The sequence below is a fragment of the Plecotus auritus genome (assembly GCF_963455305.1).
Source record: "Plecotus auritus genome assembly, chromosome: 7".
NCBI classification, from domain to species: Eukaryota; Metazoa; Chordata; class Mammalia; order Chiroptera; family Vespertilionidae; genus Plecotus; species Plecotus auritus.
In genome coordinates this window covers 32,197,288-32,223,579 of record NC_137774.1, presented here as the reverse complement: position 1 = coordinate 32,223,579, position 26,292 = coordinate 32,197,288, and the positions used below count along the sequence as shown (strand labels likewise).

Genomic DNA, 26,292 nt, shown 5'->3' with positions numbered 1-26,292 from the left:
ACACCCCACTCTGGGGATCGAGCCCGCAACCGGGGCATATGGCCTGACCGGGAATCAAACCATGACCTCCTGGTTCATAGGTTGACGATTAACCACTGAGCCATGCAAGCCGGGCCAACCATCATGTTTTTCTATAGGAAGACATACTTTATTTTTTTAAATATATTTTATTCATTTTTTACAGAGAGGAAGGGAGAGGGATAGAGGTTTAGGAACATCAATGAGAGAGAAACATCGATCAGCTGCCTCCTGCACCCCTTCCACTGGGGATATGCCCACAACCAAGGTACATGCCCTTGACCGGAATTGAACCTGAGACCCTTTAGTCCGCAGGCTGATGCTGTATCCACTGAGCCAAACCAGTTAGGGCAAGACATACTTTAGCTTTGTATATATACCTAGGTGGATTTGAACGATTGAAATGTTAAAACTATTTGTCTTCTGGTAATGTTTCTGAATATATATAGAGAGAGCATTGCATTTAATAGGTGAAACTTACTTAAATAATTAGGAAGAGGGTGGTGGATTAGACAACAGAATTAAATCTGTCCGCTCTTTACCTGTCAACTTCATTATTTCTATGCCTGAGTTCAACAAACTTTTTCTGTAAAGGACCCAGATAGTAAATACTTTAGGCTTTGTGGTCTATGATACAGAATTGAGGATATTCGGTAGGATGCAGTACTTACACAAAAAGAGAGAAAACAAATGTCTACATATTTTTTAATTGATGAAATTCAAAATACTTTGGGTTGAGTATAGTGTTTTGAAATATAGGCCTACTGGTGGGCAGTATGGGACTCCTTTATTTTTGTGGGGTGGGGAGAGATAACGGCTTAATTGGGGTTTAGAATTAGTGTTCTCTCATCAAATCAATTGCAAATGTTTATCTGTAAAAACCACTCTTAGATTGTCAGCTGTGTAAAAACAGATAGTAGGCTGGATTGATTAAATAGTTAATTTTTCCCTGTATTTTAAAAATTATATATTTTTATTTCATAAAAGGAAGGGAGAAGGAGAGAGAAATAGAAACATCAGTGATGGGAGAGAATCATTGATCAGCTGCCTCCTGCATATCCCCCTCTGGGGATTGAGCTCCCAACCCCGGTATGTACCCTGATTAGGAAATCAAACGACACTCAACCTCTGAGCCACATTGGCCAGGCTTTCCTGTAGTATTTTTAATATGGAAGGTTGGCTGGGTTATCATCTAGGATGTTGTCCAATTTATATTTGAAAGTGATTAACTATTTTCAAAATAAATTAGAATTCATAAATGGATAAAAACAATATATTTAAAACCTAACTTCATAATTTTCTTGTTATGTTTATTTATTAGGCTATTTGATTGTCTCGTGGGATATGTTTCTGTTATCTGCTAATGGGTGGAGGCAATTTTTTAAACTTGCCCTTAATTTATTGCCCTATAGGTAAAACATTACCTTTTGGGGAAGTTTTAAAGCAGTTTGCCATCCAAGAAACATAAATTCCACTTAGTTATTTCCATACAAAAAAATGCATTAGGGGGAAAAATGCATTAGGAATCACTTAATTCTTTTGTTATATCCCTGGTCTATCTAAGACATTAAGACTCATTTTTTCAAATTTTCATTTTTTTAATCATCACCCCAGGATATTTTCTCCATTTTTTTTTTTTTTTTTTTTCGAGAGTGGGGAGGGAGGAAAGGAGAGAGAAAAAAATCAATGTGCGAGAGATACATTGATTGGTTGCATCTCGTTCACACCCCAACCTGGGCAGATTCAGCCTGCAACCAAGGTACATGCCTTTGACCAGGAATCAAACTTGCAACCCTTTGGTCCTTTGTTTGATGCTCATTAACCGCTGAGCCAAACTGGCCAGAGCATTAAGACTGATTCTTAAATTACACTACAACTTATATCTTCAAATGAATGCTGTCCTGTCCAAAGTAGTTGGTGTTAGGATGGTAATTTTAGCTCAGTAATTGTGGTCTTCGTTTAAACTGGGTTTTTTTTTAACTCCTTTTATTAAATTGCTTTTAGTATTACCCCTTTCCTCAAAATGTTTTTGGAACTAGCCTTGTACTTTTCACTTCATAGATATATTCAAACTCTATAGGCTAACACTACACTGACAACGTGGAATACTGGTGAGGAGAAGGACATCTTTTATTGAATCCTTTTACAGTTTTATGTTAGCTGTTTTTTAATCCTCCCAAGAAGATAACCTAAAATTTCTTGAATTTAAAAATACTTTCTTGGATGACTTTTTGATAACTATTTTCCGTTTTATATCTGACCTAAGTAGTGTTACCTTTCTAAAGAACAGAAATACTTGTTGCCCGGGTGTTGGGGCTGCTTTTATATAGTTGCTTATGTTTTTTTTTCTCCTCAAGGAGGAATGGGTTGTCTTTATGATCTTACCTGTTTCAAATGATTGTTAATAATCAGTTCTCCTTTGCAGAACGCCATAATTTTGGAAGAGATGAACCTTGTGATTTAGTCTTTTTTTAACAGACAGAATTTCATCTTAATCATTACATTAAGACTATTGTTTAAAAGCTTTTAGTAGTTTTACAACCCTCCTCAATGGTACATTTCAGTATTTGTTTATTTATTTTTATATTTTTTTATTGATTTCAGAGAGGAAGGGAAAGGGAGAGAGAGAAATAGAAACATTAATGATGAGAGGGAATTGTTGATCACCCCCTACTGGGGATCGAGCCCGTAACCCGGGCATGTGCCCTTGGCCTGAATCAAACCCAGGACCATTCAGACAGCAGGCTGACACCCTATCCACTGAGCCAAACCAGCTAGGGCTCAGTATTTATTTATTTATTATTATTATTATTTTTTGCATTTCAGTATTTATACTGAAAAGTCTTTGTGACTAGCCTAGAGCAGTGGTTGGCAAACCCCGGCTCTCGAGCTGCATGGCTCACGAGCCCTGGTTTGCCGCTCTGTTGACTAATGAGTTTGCCGACCACTGGCCTAGAGGAATCTTACGTTTTTCTTCTTTCTTCTCTGTTGTCTGTGGAGATTGAAAATGTATTGCCCTCCTTCATAAAGTACTTCTTACTATACTCTATTGGATGAAACTTTATTAATGAAGTTTTCAGTAACTCTAAAGCTAAAGAGAGAAGCTTTTTTTTTTTTTAAAGGTCTTTTGTTAATGGAGGCTATTTATTCACCTGAACTATACATTCTATCAATTCTGTTCTTCCTATCAGTATTTTACTGCAACACATTTACATTAACATTTCTCTACTGATAATTTTTATTATAGCAGTTGAGTACAATAGCTGATTTTGAGGAATGAGGGTATTAGTAGTTTCTAGTATCTGAATTCAAGCTTTGCAAAGTAATTAATGCAGAATACATTAAACTTTTCAGATCCTAAATTTGAAGAGAGTGTATGAGTATGATGATAAATATTTGTTCCAATTAACATGTTATATATGGATCTAGACTTTTAGCCTCTATTTCTAGAACATTTATAGAAAACCAGCTTAAGATGAGGCTTATTTTAGAATCCATTCTTAAATTTTAATTTAAGTTCCTAGTTTGTGGAAAAATTCTCTTTTCTCTTAAACTTGTCTAGTTAAAAGCTAGTAATATTTTTATGATTTGATGGGTATGTCCCTTAAACTTTAAAATTTTTTCATGATGATGACAACCATCTCTTTAATATGATATTCTGTAATGTTAGCCATTGCTAATAATCTTTGAGGATGTTAACTTTATATATTTTTTATAGAATATTCATTTTTATGTGATAGTGCTAGCACATATTTGTCAGGTTACTTAATAAAAGGATGAATGTTTTCAAAGTATACATAATTTGCATTTGTTTGGCTCAGTCCAGCAGATGCTTGAATATCTACCAAGTATAAGGCACTATGCCAAACATTATATGACTTTGCTTGAAAAAAAAGCAATCTCTCCACCAGGAGCTTATAATATAGCAGGAGAAGTAAAATATTTATACAAATTTCACATTTAGGAAACTAAGTGTTAAAATAATTATAAATCTATGTGCCATAGGTAAGGAGAAATAACCCCAATTAAGGTTTGGGAATAATTACAAAAGGTTTCATGGAAAAATTAGCATTTGAGATGGGACTTGAAGGCTTGTCTGCTATATTATAACATAAACTGTCTCAGTAGTATGCATTGTTATGGCTAACCATCATTTACCTTATTAAAAATAATAAAAAATCAGATTTCCAACTTGCCTATTATAGTGACAATAAAGTATAATCTGTTTGTTTTTCCCAGTTGAGAAGTGATTATTTTGTTTATCTGTTTCTTCCAGGAAAACATTTAAAGTTGATGATATGTTATCAAAAGTAGAGAAAATGAAAGGAGAGCAAGAATCTCATAGGTAAGATAACCTACATTAAGTGACATACTTGAGGAAAGAGGAAAACGATAGTGATCTTCTCCCTAGTGATCACCTCAATATTATAAGCAGTTAAAAGGAACCTTAGAGGTCACTTGGTCCAAACTCTTACACAAATTAGGAATTACTTCCTCTATACCAGTGGTCGGCAAACTCATTAGTCAACAGAGCGGCAAACCACGGCTCGCGAGCCGAAATTTGCTGACCACTGCTCTATACCATCCCTGGCAGAGAATCCTTAAGCCTCATCTCGAATACCTCCAATGCTGAGAACTCAGTGTTTCCTAAGGCAGCTGTGTTCATTACCAGTTATCTCTATTTCCAGTTTCTTAGATTTTTAATCCAAATTTCTATAACTTCTGCAGTTGGTGTTAATGTTATAATTCATATAAGGAGGGATAGAGACTTATATTTACGGTGTACTTAACTATATGTTAGGTGATGTGTCAGGTGCCTCACAACAGCATATCTCTTTTAAGTATCATCTTCAAATCTGAGAGAGGCTCTCTTTTTTTTCCATTTTGTCTTTCCCCTTATTTACATCATTCAGGCAAAATATTCCTAACTTCATTTTGTATTTGAATATGTTTATCACATGGTAGTTTAATAAATTTGACAATTTGGGCAGAATCTACTTATTGTATGTTTTCAGATGTGACACCCAGAACTAATTCCCTAAATGTCCTAATAGCTTTCCTAATAGTATGTTTCCATTCCTAGATGGTATTATTCTATTTATTCTTTGTTATGTAAACTAAAGAAAGTTAAATACTATTCTAAAGAGAAACAAGAACTTAGGTGGTATTCATTCATTGACTCATTTTAGGGAGAATGCAAAACTAAAAATATCAGGTTTAAAAAATAATAGAGTTGAAAAAATTGCTACAGTGGATTTTTCTTTTTCTTTTTTTAGATATATTTTTATTGATTTCAGAGAGGAAGGGAGAGGGAAAGAGAGATAGAAACATCAGTGATGAGAGAAAATCATTGATTGGCTGCCTCCTGCACACCCCTTACTGAGGATTGAGCCCGAAACCTGGGCATGTGCCCTTGACTGGAATCGAACCCGGGACCCTTCAGTCCACAGGCCAACGCTCTGTCCTCTGAGCCAAATCGGCTAGGGCTCTTTTTTCTTTTGAAGTTTTAAATCATATCTTACCAATTTCTATAGGCTATGCACTGATTTAATGATGCTTCATGTACGGCTTCTCATTTTGGTGACTGGTGTAAGATGTCATTTTTGCAAATGCTTATATTTAAAGTTTGGCTTTTGAATTAGAATATTTTGTTACTTGAATTATAAAATCACATTTTTTATTTTATATCCTACAATCTTGTAAGACCAAAGTGTAATTTCTATTTCCATATCTAGGCAGTCTTGACTTGTAAATAAGCTTTGATGGTCTGTTCTAGAAGCTGAAATCACTGATCTTTACTTAATCTATTCCTGCCCACGAAGCACCTTTCAATGCAGGAATATTCCCAGTGCATGTATACTCTATTCTTTGCTTGCATTTTTATTCCAGATTCTTGTCTGGTCATTTGCCCTGGACAAAGCTCTTGTGATCCTCAAGGCCTTTTTTACTTAAAGTGTAAACTGTGTTCTGACCTCTCTGATTCTTTTCTACTGAACACCTTAATAGTTTGCCCTTCAGGTCTTTCAGGGTTCATGTGAGAAGGAAGAATGAACCAAGAAGAACATTTAACCCTTTTCTTCTTCCCTTTCAAACTTCTACCTTCATCACTGCTGAACCCTACTACTATCTCTTTGTGACATTGTCTTAGATAAATATTACAGAGCTTGCCTTAGAGGGAGTAGGGAGTCTTGTGAGGGAGATAGAACATGCTGATTAATTCTCTTCAAATAATCACAATAATTTTGTTCTTTTTGACCCAGTGGGTTCAATAATTAGACGAGTACTGTTAACGGGTATTGTTAACCAGCTCATAGCAACATCAGAGATTTGCATAGAATTCCTGCTTGTTATTTTGAAAAACAACTTTTTCGATCTTTAAGATCCAGCTGGGACCATTGAGTTGGATATTTCAACCCCCTAGATTTTCTTTTTTTTAAAATTGGTTTCAGAGAGAGGAAGGGGCTACCTCCTGCACACCCACCACCGGGGATGGAGCCTGCATCCCAGGCATGTGTCCTGACCAGGAATTAAATCATGACCTCTTGGTTCATGGGTGGATGCTCAACCATTGACCCACACTGGCCAGGTGATATTTTATTTTTTAAAACCTAACTCTGTTGGAGCTGACCATGCTTAATTCGTAGCAAAGCACTTTAGGCCAAGGGGAAGTATTGAGTTAATGTGCTAGCTATTTCAACTCCCGCCCCCAAAATGTCTCAGTGGTGCTCCCGGAGTCACTAAAAAGAATTGGGAAATTCTTTCATTTTAAGTTTACCTCCAAAACCTTATAGCAGGGGTCCTCAAACTTTTTAAACAGGGGGCCAGTTCACTGTCCCTCAGACCGATGGAGGGCCGGACTATAGTTAAAAAAAAAAAACTATGAACAAATTCCTGTGTGCACTGTGGGCCCGGGACGAGTCGGCTGCTAAGCAGGACAGGCAGCGGCACCTGGCGGGCCGGATAAATATCCTCGGCGGGCTGCATGTGGCCCGAGGGCCATAGTTTGAGGACGCCTGCCTTATAGTATTGTTAAATGACTTCAATGTATTTCTCATCTCAAATTAGGTATAATCCTATTGTTTACTAAATTTCTCACACAGGATTGTAAAATGTTTCTTAGACACCAAATATAATGCCAGCACTGTAAAACTTGGCTTGTAAAATCGTTGATCAAATTCTCTTATAAGAGAACAAAATAAATCTTTGTTGTTCCATGACATTAATTACTAGTAGTTAAAATCTTAAATCGTATACAAAAAAGTATCTCTTCCATCTATATTTTCTATACAGTTTCAGATGTAGAAATCTTGTTCAGTTTAATTGCATCCTGGATTTGTTCAACAGCTGTAATCTGGGAGTTTTCTACTGTAACTTAACGTTCTTTCAGCACTTCCAAAGTTGTAATAGCTCCACTCCCAAACCCAATGTATTTCATGCTCCTAAGTTCTAGGGGAATATCAGGATAATCAAAAAAGCTCCTAAGTTCCAGAGAAATATCAAGATACACAAAAATAATATAGTACTACAGCCCAAAAGTTAGAATAATCAAATGCCTGGCCTATTTATGACATTTATAGTGACTTATAAACCAAACCAAATTCCCAGCATTATCCGTGCAAAATGAAGTTGGTGTTCCAGGATTTTTTATGTAGTTTCTACTCTACATAAATAGTTGTCTTACTAGTCACAGATAATTGCAGAAATTTACTAGGGCAGGGGTGAGGAACCTTTTTTCTGCCAAGAACCATTTGGATATTTATAACATTCTTGGGCCATACAAAATTATCAACTTAAAAATTAGCCTGCTGTATTTGGTCAAACATTTAATTAACTTACTCCTAATGCCTTGGCAGGACCAGACCAACTGTTTTTGCGGGCTTTATGGCCTGCGGGCCAGACGTTCCCCACTCTTATATTAGGGGAATGGGCTGATAGAATAAAGAAAAACATTGCTGTGGCCAGTGTTGGTCAGTGGTTAGAATATCAACCCTCGAACCAAAGTGTTGTGGGTTCGATTCTGGTCAAGGGCACATATCTTGGTTGCAGGTTCCCTGCCCCAGTTGGGGTGTGTGCAAGAAGCAACAATTGATGTGGCTCTCTCACATTGATGTTTCCCCTCTCTTCCTTTCCCCCACCCTTTCACTTTCTAAAATCAATGGAAAAAATATTAACAAAAAAGAAAAATATGGGTATTTCTTGGTTTTTACTTCTTTAAGGTGTTGGTCAATTCATGACAATAGACCAGAATTGTCATCTGTAACTTTAAAACTCAGTTTCAAAGCCTACCAGTGATGAATATTGCTTTTCTTACAAAATGGCTTCTGAAAATTCCATGGCAATGAGCAAATCTTAGAAATTTATAGTTGTCTCACCTCAGTCTCCCAAGTTTATACTGATGTTTCCTCTTGCTTTTTTTGGTGTGATTATATTTAAAATATCTTTATTTTCTTTTTAGAATGTCTTATATCCTGTCCTCTCAAGCTCTTGTTTCTGGCACTTAAGGTTATTGTGGGCTTATTTACTTTGGGTTTTGACCAAGCACTATGGCTTATTGGAATAAATCTCTGGTATTTCTGTAGTTTTCTATCCTAGCAGGATTCCCAGGGGTCTCTTGTGTTATTAATCCTACCAATTTTGGAATTACTATAACTCCTGACTTATAAGTGTATCTCCACTAGCTGAAAGGTCAGCATGAAAAGATTTCCAAATTGGAGTTGCTTCCGAAAGTATTTCCTTGGGCGAGATGAGAAGCAGGATGTTTTCTCTTTCTTCTCCTTAATCATCTTTTATTCCTGGTCCAACTGTTAGTAGCTGGAGAAGTCCCCTCAAAAGATATCTGAACTACAACTTTTACTAGGGATATTTTCCAGCATCTGGTTTTAGTAGGTTAATAAGGTAAATGTCTTTCATCACTTTCTATAGTTGTTATTACAGCCTAAGCTTTAGAATTAGAAATCTTCCTTTTGTAAGCACCTTTTTGTACTATTACAAGGCCCGGATCTATTTTTTTCTGGGATTCCCATTTACTTAGTGTACCACTTCCCAAACACTATATATACTATCTCTTAGGAGATATAATGGTGAGCAAAAAAGATGAAGACCCAGCCTTTATGAAGATCATTGGCATTTGGGGGGAAAAAGACATAATCATATAATAAATATAAATAAGTGCTGGGAAAGAAAACTATAGGGAAACTATGAGTGTGTAAAGCAAGAGAACCAGCTCTTGTTTAAGATGTTGGCTTTGGAAATAGTGATGATCAGGGAGGGCTTTTCTGAAAAAATGAACTGAGATTTGAAAGAATATAGGACTAAATAGGGCAAGGGGCTGAGCAGATAGCTGATTCTAGATAAAGGAAATATTATACATATGTCATTTGAGGCCAGAGTAGCTGACAGGGAGAGTGGCATTAAATGAGGCTAAAGCAGATGGCCTTGGCCAGGTAATGCATATCCTTGTAGGCTATTTAAGGATGTTGGTCTTCATCCTAAGAAAGCCATAAATTATTTTAAATAGATATATCACATTAATGGTACTTCCCTACCCTTTTAGAGATTAAGGCTGCTTATTGAGTTGACTGTATGTCTTTTCCATCATTAATAAGATCTGATGTTTTCCTTCTTTGTTTTGACAATTTCGCTGCCTTGAGTGCACATTTTGAAGTTGTTTTCAAATTAGCATCTCTTCATGTTTGAGTTTTGTTTCTTTTTCAGAACCTGCGCCATAAATTTCTTTTTACATACCTATTTCTGAAGGTGCCGTATCAATCACTGCTGAGCATATCTGATTCTTTCTTTTTTTTTTTTAAATATATTTTTTATTGATTTTTTTTTTTTACAGAGAGGAAGGGAGAGGGTAGTTAGAAACATTGATGAGAGAGAAACATCGATCAGCTGCCTCCGGCACACCTCCTACTGGGGATGTGCCTGCAACCCAGGTACATGCCCTTGACTGGAATCGAACCTGGGACCTTTCAGTCTGCAGGCCGACACTATCCACTGAGCCAAACCGGTCAGGGCGCATATCTGATTCTTAAAATTTAAGTGGTTAAGGACAAATTTTAAAAACGTTCCTTTGTAAAAAAAATAAAAAAAAAAAATTTCCTTTCTAACATGGGTGTTGACAATAATTCCTCTACTAGTATGTTTGTCCATAGTATTTCTAGAAGGTGATTGATTTATATGTAATGGATTCCCTTCATTCAACTTTATCTTCTCTCACTACAAAGGGCTCCCATTCTTGTGTATGAACTTCAAAAGAAACCAGATTCCAAGATAATGGGCTTGGAGCAGTCATCAGTTTCTCAGCTTTATACATTACTAGAGGCCCAATGCACGAAATTCATGCAAGAGTAGGCCTTCCTTCCCCCGGCTGCCAGCACTGGCTTCCCTCTGGCACCCGGGACCCAGGCTTTCCTCTGGCCGCCAGCAGGCACCTGGGACCCAGGCTTCCCTCGAAGCCCCAGCTTCATTTAGAAGGTCGTCTGGAAGGATGTCTGGTTTAATTAGCATATTACACTTTTATTATTATAGATAGCATTAAATGTATAAGAAAAGTTAGATAACTAACATCTAACAAAGTAGGTGCCAAATAGTTTATCATGAGACTTGTCCTGTTATGAGGTAATAAATACAGTGAAACCTTATACTTGCCACTATCAGATTAATGTGTACCAAACTAGAGGCACTAATCTTGGTCTCTTTCCAGCATGAAAATTTTGTTTCTTCTGTGGTGTTTGGCTATTCTTAAAATTTGAGTTTTCTATCTGAATCTCATTTCAAAATGTTAATTCTTTATGAATTTAAATTAAACTCATTCTATAGACTGCTTTGCAGTTGTCAGATGTTTGTGCTTGGAATCTTATCTCAGAATTTCAAATTCCTCATCTAGTGTCCCATTGCCTTGTTACTTGCTTCCTCAAGAGATATGATAGGAAACACATTACAAAGATGAACCAAATTCTTATCTGATATCTTACTACTGATATCTGGACTCTGTACAGTCTAAAACCAAATATGCCTGACTAATCAACCCTACATGTTCCTTTCCTTCCCTTTTTCTGATCTAGCTTAATTAACTAAGATGTAAATACAGTAGCCATCAGAGAGGGAAGAGGGTAAATCAGGAAGGGGAAGAAAACGCCTTTTTCCTTTGATGAAACCACCTATGGAAGGGATCAACTAGGCCTCATTGTTACTTTTATTGTAGGTACAAATCAGAGTGTTTACTTTTAGGAGGGAGAAGAGGAGGAGAAAATGTGCATAGCAAATTACATTCCCAGAAACAATGTTAAAATGATGGCTGAATGTACTTGCTATCTCACTTAACTCATAATGTATCATTTAAAACCATCTCAAACCCTCTGTAATGAAGGACCTTTCTGTTTGTTTTTATTTTCTCATCTTTTGTAGATGGATACTTTGTAAATACACTAATCACATGCTTGTGTATTATGGCAATATTAAATTTCTATTAAAGTTTTTAAAGTCTTGTTCTTAATTGCTTGCCTTGTTGTGGAGTGGTAAGTTTTCCCAATGAGACCTCAGTTTGCAGACTACATTTTGAGTGATACTGATTTAAAATATTTTCTGGAGTAGGTCAAGATGTTTCTGGAATTTTAAAATTGGAAGTTAAAATCACATTTCCTGTAAAAACAATGTAAATAACACTAAGTACTACAGTGTAATGGTAATTACACTGACTTTAAAAATCTTGCTACTCTTGGGAGGATATCATTATCCTTATAAAAAGTTTTTATCAAGTGCTTCTCTTGATAGAAGTATTTATCAAGACACTGCTAGGTTCTAGGGTGCCGATAAAATGATTGTTGAAAGAGAACCTGTGTGAAAAAAATAGTGACAGAAAATGGTAAATAGAAGTGCTTATAAAGGAAATTTAAGCTCTCTGGTTATAAAGCTCTGGGATGGTTGGGGATTGGTTTTATGCAAGACTCAGTCCTGAGAGGTCATTTTCTCATTTTACAGATATCGGGTCACAGCGAATAACTAAAGCCAGAATTCAAACTTGAATTTTCTGTCTCTAATCATTCTAATCTATTTTCCCACTTTATGTTATCATTGTAACCTATTTTCCTATATAAGGCTTTAGTGGCGATAAAACAAATGGGAGCCATATTATAGACAACAGTAAGACAAAAGATTTGGCAGCTAAGGACTTGTTAGAAAATTTGGAGAAAGGAATATTACATGGTGTTTTTAACAAAATTAACCTGGTTTTAGCATATAGGTTTTTTAAATGAAGCAACAAAGAATAGGATAGGCTGGTTGTGACTAATTTATTTTCCAATATGTGGAAATTCTATAATTTCCAGTTATTACATTCTCAATATTATCTTGCCTCAGTGTCTTTATACAGGCTGTGCCAAAAAAATGAATACACAATGTCTGTAGATTCTACTACATTTTAAAAATGAAATGTATTTTCATGAACACTTCCTTTATAATTATTCAAAGTGTGTATATATATTTTTGGGGACACCCTGTATAACTCTTTCCCCCTTCTTATAAGAATGCCTAGATTATCACCATCTTTTTTAGACACCTCCCCCCCCCCCCAAAAAAAAAACAAAAAACCATACCCTTTATGGATCCTTATGCCCTTTACTATTTACTTTCATTCATTACACTAGTAAATTTCTTCTTCCTTTTTTTTTTAATAAAGGGAGACTTTTTTTTTTTATTGATTTCAGAGAGGAAAGGAGAGGGAGAGAGAGAGAAACATCAACGATGAGAGAATCATTAATTGGCTGCCTCCTGCACACCCCCTACTGGGGACCGAGCCTGCAACCTGGGCATGTGCTTTTGACCGGAATCGAATGTAGGACCCTTCAGTCCACAGGCAGATGCTCTATCCACTGAGCCAAACCAAATTTCTTACTTATTTAAAATCTTTATTGTTGAAAGTATTACATATGTCCCCTCCCCCCCCCCCATTTACCCCCTCCAGCTCCTTTAAAAAGTATTTTTATTGATTTCAGAGAGAAAGGTAGAGGGAGAGAGAGATAGAAATATCTATGATGAGAGAGAATCATTGATAGGCTGCCTCCAGCAGGCCCTCAGGCATGTGCCCTTGACGGAATCGAACTGGGGACCCTTCAGTTTGTAGGCCGACACTCTGTACACTGAGCCAGACTGGCTAGGGCTCTTTTTCTTTTTCATTAATCCTCACCTGAGGATATTTTTCCATGGATTTTTAGAGAGAGTGGAAGGGAGGGGGCGGGGAGAGAGAGAAATATTGATGTGATTGGTTGCCTTCCACACACTGAGGTTACTTGTCCTTGAATAGAATTGAATCCAGGACTCTTCAGTCCACAGGCTGATGCTCTATCCACTGAGCCAAACCAGCTAGGGCAATTACCCTAGTCCAGTGGTCGGCAAACTGCGGCTCGCGGTTTGCCGCTCTGTTGACTAATGAGTTTGCCGACCACTGATCTAGACTCTCGATTCCAATAATTACAGGCTGTTGTTGTTCCTTGTGATTAAGCCCCTATCCCAGTGGTCGGCAAACTCATTAGTCAACAGAGCGGCAAACTGCGGCTCTCGAGCCACATGATTGTCAACCCATGCGCCAAGAGGTCGTCAGTTCAATTTCCAGTCAGAGCCACATGTGGCTCCTGAGCCGCAGTTTGCCGACCACTGCCCTAGTCAATTTCTTGAGTATGAGATCAGTACTGCTCCCCTTTCCCCAACATCTATTCTCTATAGCCCCCTCCCTGTCTGGTGTCTTATCTCATTACAGAAACTGTTCTGGAAAGTTATGAATGGCTTCTGACCAACAAATAGATCGTTTTATTTTGTGGTTTAAAGATACTACAGCCAAAACCGGTTTGGCTCAATGGATAGAGCGTCAGCCTGTGGACTGAGGGGTCCCGGGTTCGATTCCGGTCAGGGGCATGTACCTTGGTTGCGGGCACATCCCCAGTGTGGGGTGTGCGGGAGGCGGCGGATCGATGTTTCTCTCTCATTGATGTTTCCGACTCTATCCCTCTCCCTTCCTCTCTGTAAAAAATCAATAAAATATATTTAAAAAAAATAAAGATACTACAAAAGTCTGTTGATGTCTCTATTATTCTATCCCATCTTAATCGTTTTTCATTGTGAGTAGATATTTTCAAAACAAATAGTATCTTTATGATTTTTTTTTCTTTTCTATTGCTTCTAAAACTAATAGTGGAAATGACATGTTGAAACAGTCATTTGTAATTGTGTATTACATCTCCCTTCCCCCCCCCACCCCCCCATTGAAGTAGAAAGTGATGTTTTTTTAGATTTGTTAGAAGGTTGAATTCCCATAGGTTTGGAATATTCAGACACTCAGCAACCCTTATAAAAAAAAAATTTGTGGGGTGGGAAGGGAAACTTGTTCCTATTTTATAGGTATAACACTAAAGCACAGTAAATTACCTTGCCTCTCGTTTGGTGGTCTATTTTTATCTGCCTTAATCCTTTGGTGTTTTCATTCTTGTGTGTGATATTTGTTTATTTTTTAATGTGTAGACACTATTTCAGATGTCATACTTAATGGAAAACATCGAGTCATGGGCTTGAATCGAGTTAAGAATAAGAAAATCAAATACTTATAAATTACCTGAAGTAGCTTTGATTTTAATGTTATGTTTTAAAGTCTAGGCTATTTTTATTATAGAGCATTAAAGTGATAAATGTTTTGTTTGTTCTGTTTAGCTTGTCAGCTCATCTGCAGCTTACCTTTACTGGTTTCTTCCACAAAAATGGTATGTACTTTAAACATATTGGCATTCTAACAACAAAACACCATTGTGAATTAAAAAATTACTTCATGTGTGTAAATTTATAAAATGGAAAAGATGTTGAGTCTGATAAATGTTACACTTCTTGTTAGTTGACCTCCAGTGCTTTTCATTATTGCTTTATGTGGTGAATAATGGGATGTGGAGGATGTAACTTGAAACTCTATAAGTTAGTGGTTCTCAAATTTTAGAGATGTGCCAAATTCTGAAAATATCTTGGCACTTCGTTTAAAATTCATATAGCTGGGCCCTACAAAGACTCAGATCTACTAGGGTGGAGTTTAAGAGTCTACATTTTAATAAAGCACAAGCCCAATTGGTGTATCTCAGCAGCTGATTGTCAACCCATGCGCCAAGAAGTCGTCAGTTCAATTTCCAGTCAGGGCACATACCTGGGTTGCAGGATCACTCCCTGGTAGGGGCCATGCAGAAGGCAGCCGACCAATGATGTTCCTCTCTCATCCATGTTTTTCTCTCTCCCTTTCCCTTCCTCTCTCTCAAAATCAATAAAAACATATTTTTTTTTTAAAAAAAGAGAGAAGATTGCTGTCCTACTAAAAAACCCCAAATAGTTTAATAAACAAAATGATTATATTAGAACAGTTAGATAGCCAGCTTTTTTTACATAACAATTATGAGCTCTGTTCATCTCTCTATTGGCAGCTAGTGTAACTTCTTTCTAGTTTTGCTTTAGATCTGGTCCATTTTTTGTATAGGAACTTGAGTAGCACTTTTGTGGTTTTTTCCCCCCCCTAATCTATTTATAATCTTATAGACTCCTTATTCCTAATCATTATTTGGTTTTCTATGATACTTTTAAAGTACATGGACTCTAATACTTTAGAAATTTATCATTTGAATTTTGTAGGTTTGTGAACTCTTTGTTCCCAGGGACTTACATAAAACATATATAAATTCTCCATCACTGAAGTTAGTAATTGAATAATACGTACTGATCAATATTATTTTGTTAATTAATATTAACTTAGTTGAACTAATTTTGAATTAATTAGTTGAAATTAATTGAAAAGTAGTTTGATTAAACTGTTCTCGTGTCTGCATGACAAAATGTGTAAAGTTCAAAAATTGCTTGAATTCACTTGAAGCTTTTATTTTTCCTTGATGTTACTGAAGTAAATGAGAAAGTAAACTCTGTTGATACTTCTGTTTCCAGAAAATACCCATTATAATCAAATTAGTGGAATTTGGGAAGAAGCAGATATATTGCCTCTCTTGTCTATTCAAAGTATTGTTACAGGTTGTTGGGTTTTTTTAAGAAGTAATATTTTTAAATATTTTTATTGATTTTTAGAGAGAGAGGAAGGGAGAGGGATAGAGAGATAGAAACATCAATAGAGAAACTGGAGATCGAGCCGGCAACCTGGGCATGTGCCCTGACTGGGAATCAAACCAGTGATCTCTTCGTTCCTGGGTCAGAGCTCAACCATTGAGCCATGCTGACCAGGAAGAAATAATATTTTTAAGAAACCAGGATAGAAAACCAACATCCAGGTCTCTAAAATCTGATTATTTTTTCTTTCGTTTTTTAAATGAAGACTTTTTGTTTAGCAGTTACTATTTGAAACTGCTTAGAATGAAAACACATAGATTATTAGGGGCTATTTTCGGAGTAAGTAATGTTTGGAGAGTAATGTTTTGTTACTGCATTTTAGCCATTGGATTATTTTTGTTATATTAAAGTATTTTTATTGTGGTTATAATTTTCAAATAGACTGATTCAAATTCATTTTATGCACACTTTTTAAGTAGAAAAATTGTTGTCCAGAATCTCAGGACAAAAATTATTTTATTTCTGTATGTTTATAGATTCATTTATTATAATTCTTCCACATAATACTGAAACTTGATGATGAAAGAATAAATATTTAAAATTTTGACCTATTAATGACTTTAGGCTTTAAAGACAAGCTATGGCCCAGTATGGCTCAGTGGTTTAGCATCAACCCATGAACTGAGAGGTCACCGGTTCAATTCCCAGTCAGGGCACATACCCAGATTGTGGGCTCAATCCCCAGGAAAGGGCCTGCAGGAGGCAGCTGATCGATGTTTCTCTCATCGATATTTCTGTCTCTCCCCCTTACTCCCCCTCTCTAAAAAAGTCAAAACATTTTTAAAATAAAGTCAAATTATGGAAAATAATTTGTTAGTTAATTGGTATAGGACGGTAATACAGAATATATTTTAAAATTAAAATACTTAAACCTTTGTGAACCAAGAGATCCCTTTAGAGAGATTCTGGTGAAAAGATCAAAAATAGATATTTTTATTTTGAAATGATAATATGCTTATATAACTTTTTTTTAAATCCATTTTTTTATCTCTTTGGTCTTGAGTCAAATCAAAGATTTTTTAGTTTAACATCTCTGCATTCAAAGTGAAACATATATAATAGTAATTGGTTTAATTTAAATGTATTTTAAACTAAATAATTTTTTAATGATATTGGGAGAAGGAAAAAAAATTTTAAATGTTTATTCAGTGTGTGGTTGTCTTTCCTGAACAGTTCATTGTTTTTTCCTCTTGAACTATTTTATTGGTGCTTTCCAACAAGAAGATTTAACTATATTTGTCTTTTTTTTTTTTTTGCAATTGCAGTTTATTACATTTTTTTATTGGTATAATTATTAAATCTTTATGGCAGAAGTAATCGGTAAGCCTTTTTAGTTTTAATTAAAATAATAGAGCCATTATTTGAATGAAAAGAAAATTACAGGGCCTAGCAGGATAGAGCATGATCCTATTATGCCAAGGTTTCGGTTCAATCCCAGGTCACCCAATGAATGCATAAATAGATAGAACCAACAGGTCAATGTTTCTCTCCCAGTCCCTCCCTCCTTCCTTCACTCTCCTTTCCTCTCTTTAAAATCAATAATTAAAACAATTTAGGGGGGAGAAAAGAAAATCAGTATATAAGAAGGTAATTACAATTGTCTTGTGAAAGAAAGGTTTATTTAAGCGACTATGTAAAGGCTTTTTAAGAGTTTGCTGCACATTTGAAACTGATTCAGGGGTGGGCAAACTTTTTTACTTGAGGGCCACAATGGGTTCTTAAACTGGACCGGAGGGCCGGAACAAAAGCATGGATGGAGTGTTTGTGTGAACTAATATAAATTCAAAGTAAAGGAGCCGAGGGGAGAGCAAGAGAACCCTCCGCTCTTTCGGCTCCGTGGGCCGGATAGAACAGCCGAACGGGCCGGATCCGGCCCGCAGGCCATAGTTTGCCCACGGCTGCTAACCAGTTGCTCAGTGGTTAGAGTGTCTCCCACAGACTAAAGGGTCCTGGGTTCAATTCTGGTCAAGGGCATGTACCTCAATTGTAGGCTCGATCCCCAACCCAGTCGGGGCACGTGTAGAGGCAACCAGTCGATGTGTCTCTCTCACATAGATGCTTCTCTCTGTCTCTCCCCCTCCCTTCCACTGTCTCTAAAAATCAGTGGAAAAGGTATCCTTGAGTGAGAATTAACAAAAGAAAAGAATGAATAAAATTCTGAGAAGTCTTTTTTTATTAGAAATTTCTAGACTTCTTAGGAAAATGAGTACTGTATTTATATATTTTTAAAAATACTTGAAGTATTGATTTTTTCTATTTAGATAAGCCATCACAAAACTCAGAAAATGAACAAAATTCTGTTACTCTGGAAGTCCTGCTTGTGAAAGTTTGCCACAAAAAAAGAAAGGTAACATAAACAATGATATTGGTAGATAAAGTAAAATAATATTTAGAATTTGAATATGTTCATTTGTATATACTTGGTATTTAAACCGTGAAAGCTTTTAAATATGTTGGTGCCTGAATTGTAAAACTGATAACCTCTTTGCCAACCTCCCAGATCTGTGCATTTTCTTAGTCTGGCTGTAGGTATATGCATAATCTCCTGTAGGTGTCAGTGAAGGGAAGAAGCTATCTTTTAATATTTTAAGACATAAATTCAGGTGCCTCCCTACTACTTAAGTCTCTTCTTACACCCATTGAAATTTTAAATAAGGGCTAAGAGAGAGTTTTTCCAAAAGGATTATTTTTTCAAAAATAATCCTCTCAGGCTAAGAAATTATGTTACCAGCGTTATCAGCTATTAACTTGTTAATACATTGCTTCAAGTTTTTATTATAAAATGAAAGTATTGTCATAAAAACAAGAGTTATAATGGTTAAATTTCCTGGACAACCCACCAAAGCCAACAGATATACTTTTAGTAGCTTTAAGGACAAGTCCTTGGGTATTAGGAAGTTCCTATTGCTGATGTTCTTCCAAAATCATAGTAAGGTGATATAGGACTTGAAAACTGCTAGAGCATTGGTATGGATGGACTAAGGTGAGAGGAGATGGCAGAGTAAATATTTATTAAAAACTTTGCAGTTAAGAAATAATCACTTTCGTGCCTCCAACTCCCATGCACATATGACATGCAGTGATGTGAAAATTCTTTAATATATATTTTTATTTAGGCAAAAATATGTGAATATACCTATAGTATCCTTTTTATGTTTCAAGAAATAATAGGCATAAATATTTTCTTGGAAAGATGGATATACTAATATTAGTCATCTCTGGAGTGTAAGATCTGGGGGGTAGGGAAAACGTTTTTCATTTTATACTCTTTTGTGGATTAGACTTCTTTTTTTTTTTTTTTTGTACCGTAAACATGTATTTATTTCAAAAAGAAACTACAATGAAATATGTCCTATATTTTCTTGTTATAAAAATCTTATGCATCTTCTAATTTTTCACCTATGCTCTTTCAGCATAATTCTAGTTATATAATTGCAGAACGTTACTCATAAGATGATGAATATTGCCTCTGTTAAACATATTTAAATGAATTTACTTATGTCATAATGTTGACGGTGAGGTTATAATTTTCATTTCTAATGGTCTCTATTTTTTTGTTAAAATGTAAAATTTAAGGGAAATATTAACAAGTTTAATGTTTAAGCATGATTTTAATTTCATATTTCTAATTTAAAACTTAGATTATCAGCTAAATATTGGATATACTTTATCATTATTTTCAGCTTATTGGAGAAATTCTCATTTGTGTTAATATTTGGAATATACTTGTTCCAAATTTTCTTTTTGCTTCACAATTTTCACAACTGTGGTTAGAATTTTAGTATGTCATTTGGGAATCTTGGCCTACAGCATGTTTCCTATAGCTGTGATTACAAGTTTATTGTAATTCTAATAATTACATATATATAAATAAATATAATTTAATAATCTTTACTTTTGCAGGATGTAAGTTGTCCAATAAGGCAAGTTCCTACAGGTAAAAAGCAGGTGCCTTTGAATCCTGACCTCAATCAAACAAAACCTGGAAATTTCCCATCCCTTGCAGTTTCCAGTAATGAATTTGAACCTAGTAACAGCCATATGGTGAAGTCTTACTCATTGCTATTTAGAGTGACTCGTCCAGGAAGAAGAGAGTTTAATGGAATGATGAATGGAGAAACCAATGAAAATATTGGTAATTTTATTTTATTAATATGACTAGATTTTGTGATAGGAGATTACAGTGATTAATGAAAATTATTAAACCAGTATATCTTAAAAGTATTCATAATTTTGTACTATTTCTTTTTGAGTTATTGTAATAATTTTTTAAGACTGCCATTCCACGGGAAAAAAATAATGCAGAACTAGAACTGAATTCACGTTTTTTAATAGCATTGCTTTTATTTGCAAATCTCTGATAGTCTAATGAGACAATTTTATGGTAGATTGTCCAAGCTCTTGGACTATTGGCTATTGTGCTGTATGAGGTATTTAATTTGTAAAGTTCTCATTATTACATGATGAAACATACTTCATACAGTAAAATAATAAATTTAACACTGGATGGAAAAGATTGGAATTTCAAATTAGCCTCACAGCAAACAATAAATTCACTACCACCTCAACATTTTATTGTATAAAATTTCATATATACAGAACAGTCAAAAGAATTTGTGAACACCAATATCCTCACATTCAACACATAGATTAATATTTTATTATACTTGGTTGTTATGTATATCCCAACAGTTCTGAATCCACCTTTGAGGTAATTGTTCAACCAACATATAGGTGCTGGGGATACAAAGATGATTAAAACACCCAGTTTTATCCTCCAAAGGCTCACAACCTAGAGTATGGAGATAGACAAATACAAATAAATAGTTGACCCTTGAGCCAAAGTGGGGGTTAGGGGTGCCTAACCCACCCCATCTCACTAACCTCTGCAGTTGAAAAATCCATGTAATAATCTTAGAGTTTTTTTATTTTTTTTGAGTAGTATACAGAATCTTCCTTTTATTTTAAACTATGTGGAAGAAAGGGATGGAAACATCAGTGATGGGAGAGAATTATTGATCAGCTGCCTCCTGCATGCACCTTACTGAGGATTGAGCCTGCAACCCGGGCATAAGCCCTGACTGGGAATTGAGCTGTGATCTTCTGGCTCATGGGTTGACACTCAACCACTGAGTCACACCAGCTTGGCTACTCTTTGAGTCTTTAAGTACCCTTTGAAGTTCTTCAAAAGAACCATGAATGAGGAGGATTTTTTTTTTTTTCTTCTTGCCTAGCAAGATCAAGATCATTCTCAATAGATGTGGGGTTACTGTCAATGAATGTCAATAAGTAGGACATTCATACATATCATAAAAACATAAGATAGAAGAGTGTAAGTCTGCATATTATATTGCAACTTAGTGTAATTTGTACCTCATTTGGGATAAATATGTTAAGGGGTCGTATATCATAAATAGGACATTTGTGCTTTAATATTTTATTCATGAGAAATGTTTATCCAATTCAGATGTCAATGAAGAACTTCCAGCTAGAAGAAAACGAAATCGTGAAGATGGGGAAAAGACATTTGTGGCACAAATGACAGTATTTGATAAAAACAGGTAACGCTGATGGACAAGTGAGGCTCCCATAACGTTTTAGACATCTTTTTATTCCAAAGTAGAATGTAGCAGTGATATTATTTCTTTGCCTTTGTCTCTCTTTATTCTTAGGACTGAAAAACAAACAAACCAAGAAATATTTCCTCTTATTACATAGAAAACAATAAACACAGATGAGGAACTTATTTGAATGGCTCAGTTAAGATTATTTGGCAATTGTCTTTTTGAGTGTCTACTCTGTCAGATACTGTTCTAGGTAGTGAAAAGGCAATGAAATCTCTGCCTTCGTGGAACTTCTAGTGGAGGAAATATACACCACCCCTTCAAAAAATTATATCAACTGATGTCACTTAGTGGTGGGTGTTGTAAAGAAAAATAAAGAGAATAAATGGTTGTTTTACAGAGAAAGCCTCAGAGAGGGTAATATATGAGCAGAGACCTGAATGCAGTGGGCCCTGTGCAAATTTTGAGGTTATATAATTACTAAAATTAAGGAAGAAAATTGTGTGTAATCATTGTATGGCTCTATGTACATTTGGCACAGGGTAGTAAAGAACACTTGGATTTATAATTATCTCAACAGTTTTCATTTGGGAATAAAGCATCTAATTGCCAGTAAAAGATATCTAGGAGGCAAATGCAGCTTTCTTTTTTGACAGGATTGGAGGTGAAACCTATAACTTGACATATTTCTGGTTCCAGGCTGCTCACTGGTAGTTCACTGTCAGGTGTAAGTTATAGAGCAACTAGTACATTCCTTGTATTTTTAAAAAAGTACTAGATTGTTGCTTTAATATTATCACTTACTAGTGACCATGTAAAGAAAGGTACAAGGCTTTTAATAGGAAAGCAAAGATGATTAGGAATAATACTACAAAATTTGGGTACCATATTGTCTTAGAATTTATCACTTAATATCACAGTATTACTATTGGCAGAACAAATATACTGTCTTTTTAAAGTCTTAAATTTGACTGTGGATCAAAGATTTAAATGGAAAATACATAATCATATACTAAGACCGTGGTCGGCAAACTCATTAGTCAACAGAGCGGCAAACTGCGGCTCGTGAGCCGCAGTTTGCCGACCACTGTACTAGGAGATAGTGGTTATGTCTGTGGGAGAAGCAGTGAGGATATTGCACACTAGGCTTCATTGATGTTGGTAAATGTTCTCTTTTAGGCAGGATGGGAGGTATGTTGAATTCTTTTTAAAATTCTTAACATATATTATACCTTACATATATATTAACATATTTTTGTACATGTGAAATACTGCTTTTTATTTAATGATAAAAACTATGAAAAAACCATGGGAGAATTTCCCCTCAACTTACTTTGAAAATTCCCAAACCTACAAAAAAAGTTGTGAGAACAATACAGGTAATTAATGCCCATAGTGCCTTTATCTAAATTCATCAGTTTTTAGCATTTTACCATATTTGCTTTATTTGTGAATATACTTTGTTTTTTATGAACGATTTGAAAGTTTGTGATACTCAGCTTCATTTCTGCTGAATACTTGAGGATGTGTCTCCTAAGAACAAGAACATTTCCTTCCACAATCACAGTACACCTATCATATTAAGGATATTTAACATAATACAATACTGTCTCCCCAATTAACCCAAGTAATGTCATTTATAGCTCTTTACCCTTTACCCCCAATTGAGGACTGTGATCTGTAGTTGTCAGTTGCCATATCTGTTCAGATTCCTTTGAATTGGAATAGTTCTCCAGTTTTGTTTGTTTTGCCTTTTGGGACACTTTTTTAAAGTATAGGCCTGTAGTTTTGAAGAATTTCTCAATTTGGACTTTTGTGGTTGATTTCTTAATGAATATATTCAGGTTAAACATTTTGAGCAGGAACTAAATAGTGATGTTCTTTGCACATCACAAACAGATAATGTAGGTTTGATCACTTGATTAAGGAGGTATCACCATATTTCTTCATTATAACAGTACCTTTTACCTTTAATTAATTAATTAATTAATTTTGTAATGCTCACCTGAGGATATTTTTTCATTGATTACTTTTGGGAGAGTGGAAAGGAGCGGGAGAGATAGAAACATCAATATGAGAGAGACATCAATTGGTTACCCTGAGATTGCTCAGGGATTGAACCTGCAACCATGTCGCATTGATAAGACACTCTAACAGCTGAGTTTCTCTGTAATTAATCAATATGTAATTTCTGTGGTAATACATGAAACTGGGTAAATGTCCTTTCCCCGACCACCTTTTACCCAGCAGTATGGCATCCATTGAGGATTCTTTTTTTTTTTTTTTTTTAAGCATTTTTAAAAAAATATATTTTATTGATATTTCACAGAGAGGAAGGGAGAGGGACAGAGAGTTAGAAACATTGATGAGAGAGAAACATCGATCAGCTGCCTCCTGCACACCCCCTACTGGCGATGTGCCTGCAACCAAGGTACGTGCCCTTGACCGGAATCGAACCTGGGACCCTTCAGTCCGCAGGCCGACGCTCTATCCACTGAGCCAAACCGGTTTCGGCTCCATTGAGGATTCTTGATTGAACAAATTATTCTCATGACAGTTGCCAGTTGGTAACTTTCTATCATTTCTTCCACATTTATTGGCAGTTTCCTATAAAGTAGAGTTTTCCATCCCTCACCTTAAATAAAAAAGGGGGAATGGATTAACAAATTCTATTTTTATTCAATCTGCTCTAATCTATTTATGTAGTTATTCATTTTAATGCGCAAATTATCCCAAATTTGGTCAGGAAAAGCGCCTCTATGCCAGCTCCTGTGTTCTTTTGATTTATGTATTTTTTTTGTTTGGTTTGGTTTTCCTGATTTTCTAGGGTAGTATTTCCAGCTTATATTCTCCTTTTTCTACCTCTGCTCTGGAATTGGCCATTTCTTCAAGGAATCTTGGTTCCTTTTAGTAAAGTATTTGCAAGCCAAGATCTGGGAAGTTAGATGTGTAAAGATTATTTTTATAATCTCAGAGAAATTAAAGTCTCCTTAAAGAATAATCAGAATTCAAAAAATATATAGAAAAAGTATGACATATAAATATAAAAATATAAAACTACATCTGAAAGCAGGAAAAAAACAAGTAAAAAAATGACAAGTCAGGGAAATTAATTTTAACTCATACTATAGGTAGATGTCTCATTCCTTTAATATAAAAAGATCATACTAAGGTAAAAAGAAAAATACTACAGCCCTAGAAGAATGGGCAAGAGATATGATAAAGATGTTTATAATATATATATATACATATATATATACATATATACATATATATATATATATATATATATATATGTATATATATATGGTTCTTAAGCAATTAAAAGATATCTGTATAGAAAAGTACACTGTGCCCTGACCGGTAGTGGATAGAGCGTCGGCCTGTGGACTGAAGGGTCCCAGGTTCGATTCCAGTCAAGGGCATGTACCTTGGTTGCAGGCACATCCCCAGTAGGAGGTGTGCAAGAGGCAGCTGATCGATGTTTCTCTCCCATCGATGTTTCTAACTCTCTATCCCTCTCCCTTCCTCTCTGTAAAAAATCAATAAAATATATTAAAAAAAAAAAAAAGTACACTGAGATGTCATTTTTTTCATTTACCAGTTTGGCAGAGATAAAAAAAAACTTAATAAAGCACTATTGATCAGGCTTTGGGGGAAAAGGGCCTCATACAGGTAGGAAGGTAAATTCATTTGAACCTATCAAATGTATAATCAGAATATTATAGCCAAAACCGGTTTGGCTCAGTGGATAGAGCGTCGGCCTGCGGACTCAAGGGTCCCGGGTTCGATTCTGGTCAAGGGCATGTACCTTGGTTGCGGGCACATCCCCAGTAGGAGGTGTGCAGGAGGCAGCTGATCGATGTTTCTCTCTCATCGATGTTTCTAACTCTCTCTCCCTCTCCCTTCCTCTCTGTAAAAAAATCAATAAAATATATTAAAAAAAAAAGAATATTATATACCTATGTAGATGCATGAGGGAAGCTTCTTTTCAATTTAGAAGTATATGAATATATTACCTATTTAAATAAAATTAGCTTTTTTAAAATATTAAGTTAAATAGCTTTGCATGCTATTGAAGGATAATAAATTCATGTACAGCATAAAGACAAAAATTCTTTTTTTTTAGAGAGAGTGGAAGGGAGAGGGAGAGGCAGAGAGAAAAACATCGATGTGAGAGAGACACATCGATTGGTTGCCTCGTGCATTCGCCCCAACCAGGGATGGGGATTGAGTCTGCAACCGAGGTACATGCCTTTGACTGGAATTGAATCCGGGTCCCTTCAGTCCACGGGCTGATGCTCTATCCACTGAACCAAATTGGCTAGGACAAGACAAAAATTCTTAAATCTCAAAGTCATTTGTTTTAGGAGTCAGTCTTTGGAGACAGACTGTCTGGATTTAATTGCTAGTTCTGGCTACTTACTGTGTCATCTTAAGGCAAGTTACTTAACCTCTCTGTTCATTTTTTTCTTCTGAAAAATGGAGTAATAGCATCTTCATAGAGCTGTTGGGAAGATTAAATGAACTATGTAAAGTCTTTAAAATAGTGCCTGGCACATCGTAAGCA

The 26,292-nt window shown here is 35.6% G+C and overlaps 1 protein-coding gene across 4 annotated transcripts in view; it reads left to right on the top strand.

The window, feature by feature from the left end:
- The window catches only part of SUZ12 (SUZ12 polycomb repressive complex 2 subunit), a 44,566-nt gene that overhangs the window by 4,524 nt on the left and 13,750 nt on the right, over positions 1 to 26,292 (top strand). For all 4 annotated transcript variants that reach the window (XM_080682717.1, XM_080682715.1, XM_080682714.1 and 1 more), the window contains 5 exons: positions 4,295 to 4,363; positions 14,722 to 14,771; positions 18,420 to 18,505; positions 20,062 to 20,293; positions 21,626 to 21,719. In XM_080682717.1, coding sequence (XP_080538843.1) covers positions 4,295 to 4,363; positions 14,722 to 14,771; positions 18,420 to 18,505; positions 20,062 to 20,293; positions 21,626 to 21,719 — 531 coding nt within the window. The remainder of the gene's footprint in view (positions 1 to 4,294; positions 4,364 to 14,721; positions 14,772 to 18,419; positions 18,506 to 20,061; positions 20,294 to 21,625; positions 21,720 to 26,292) is intronic.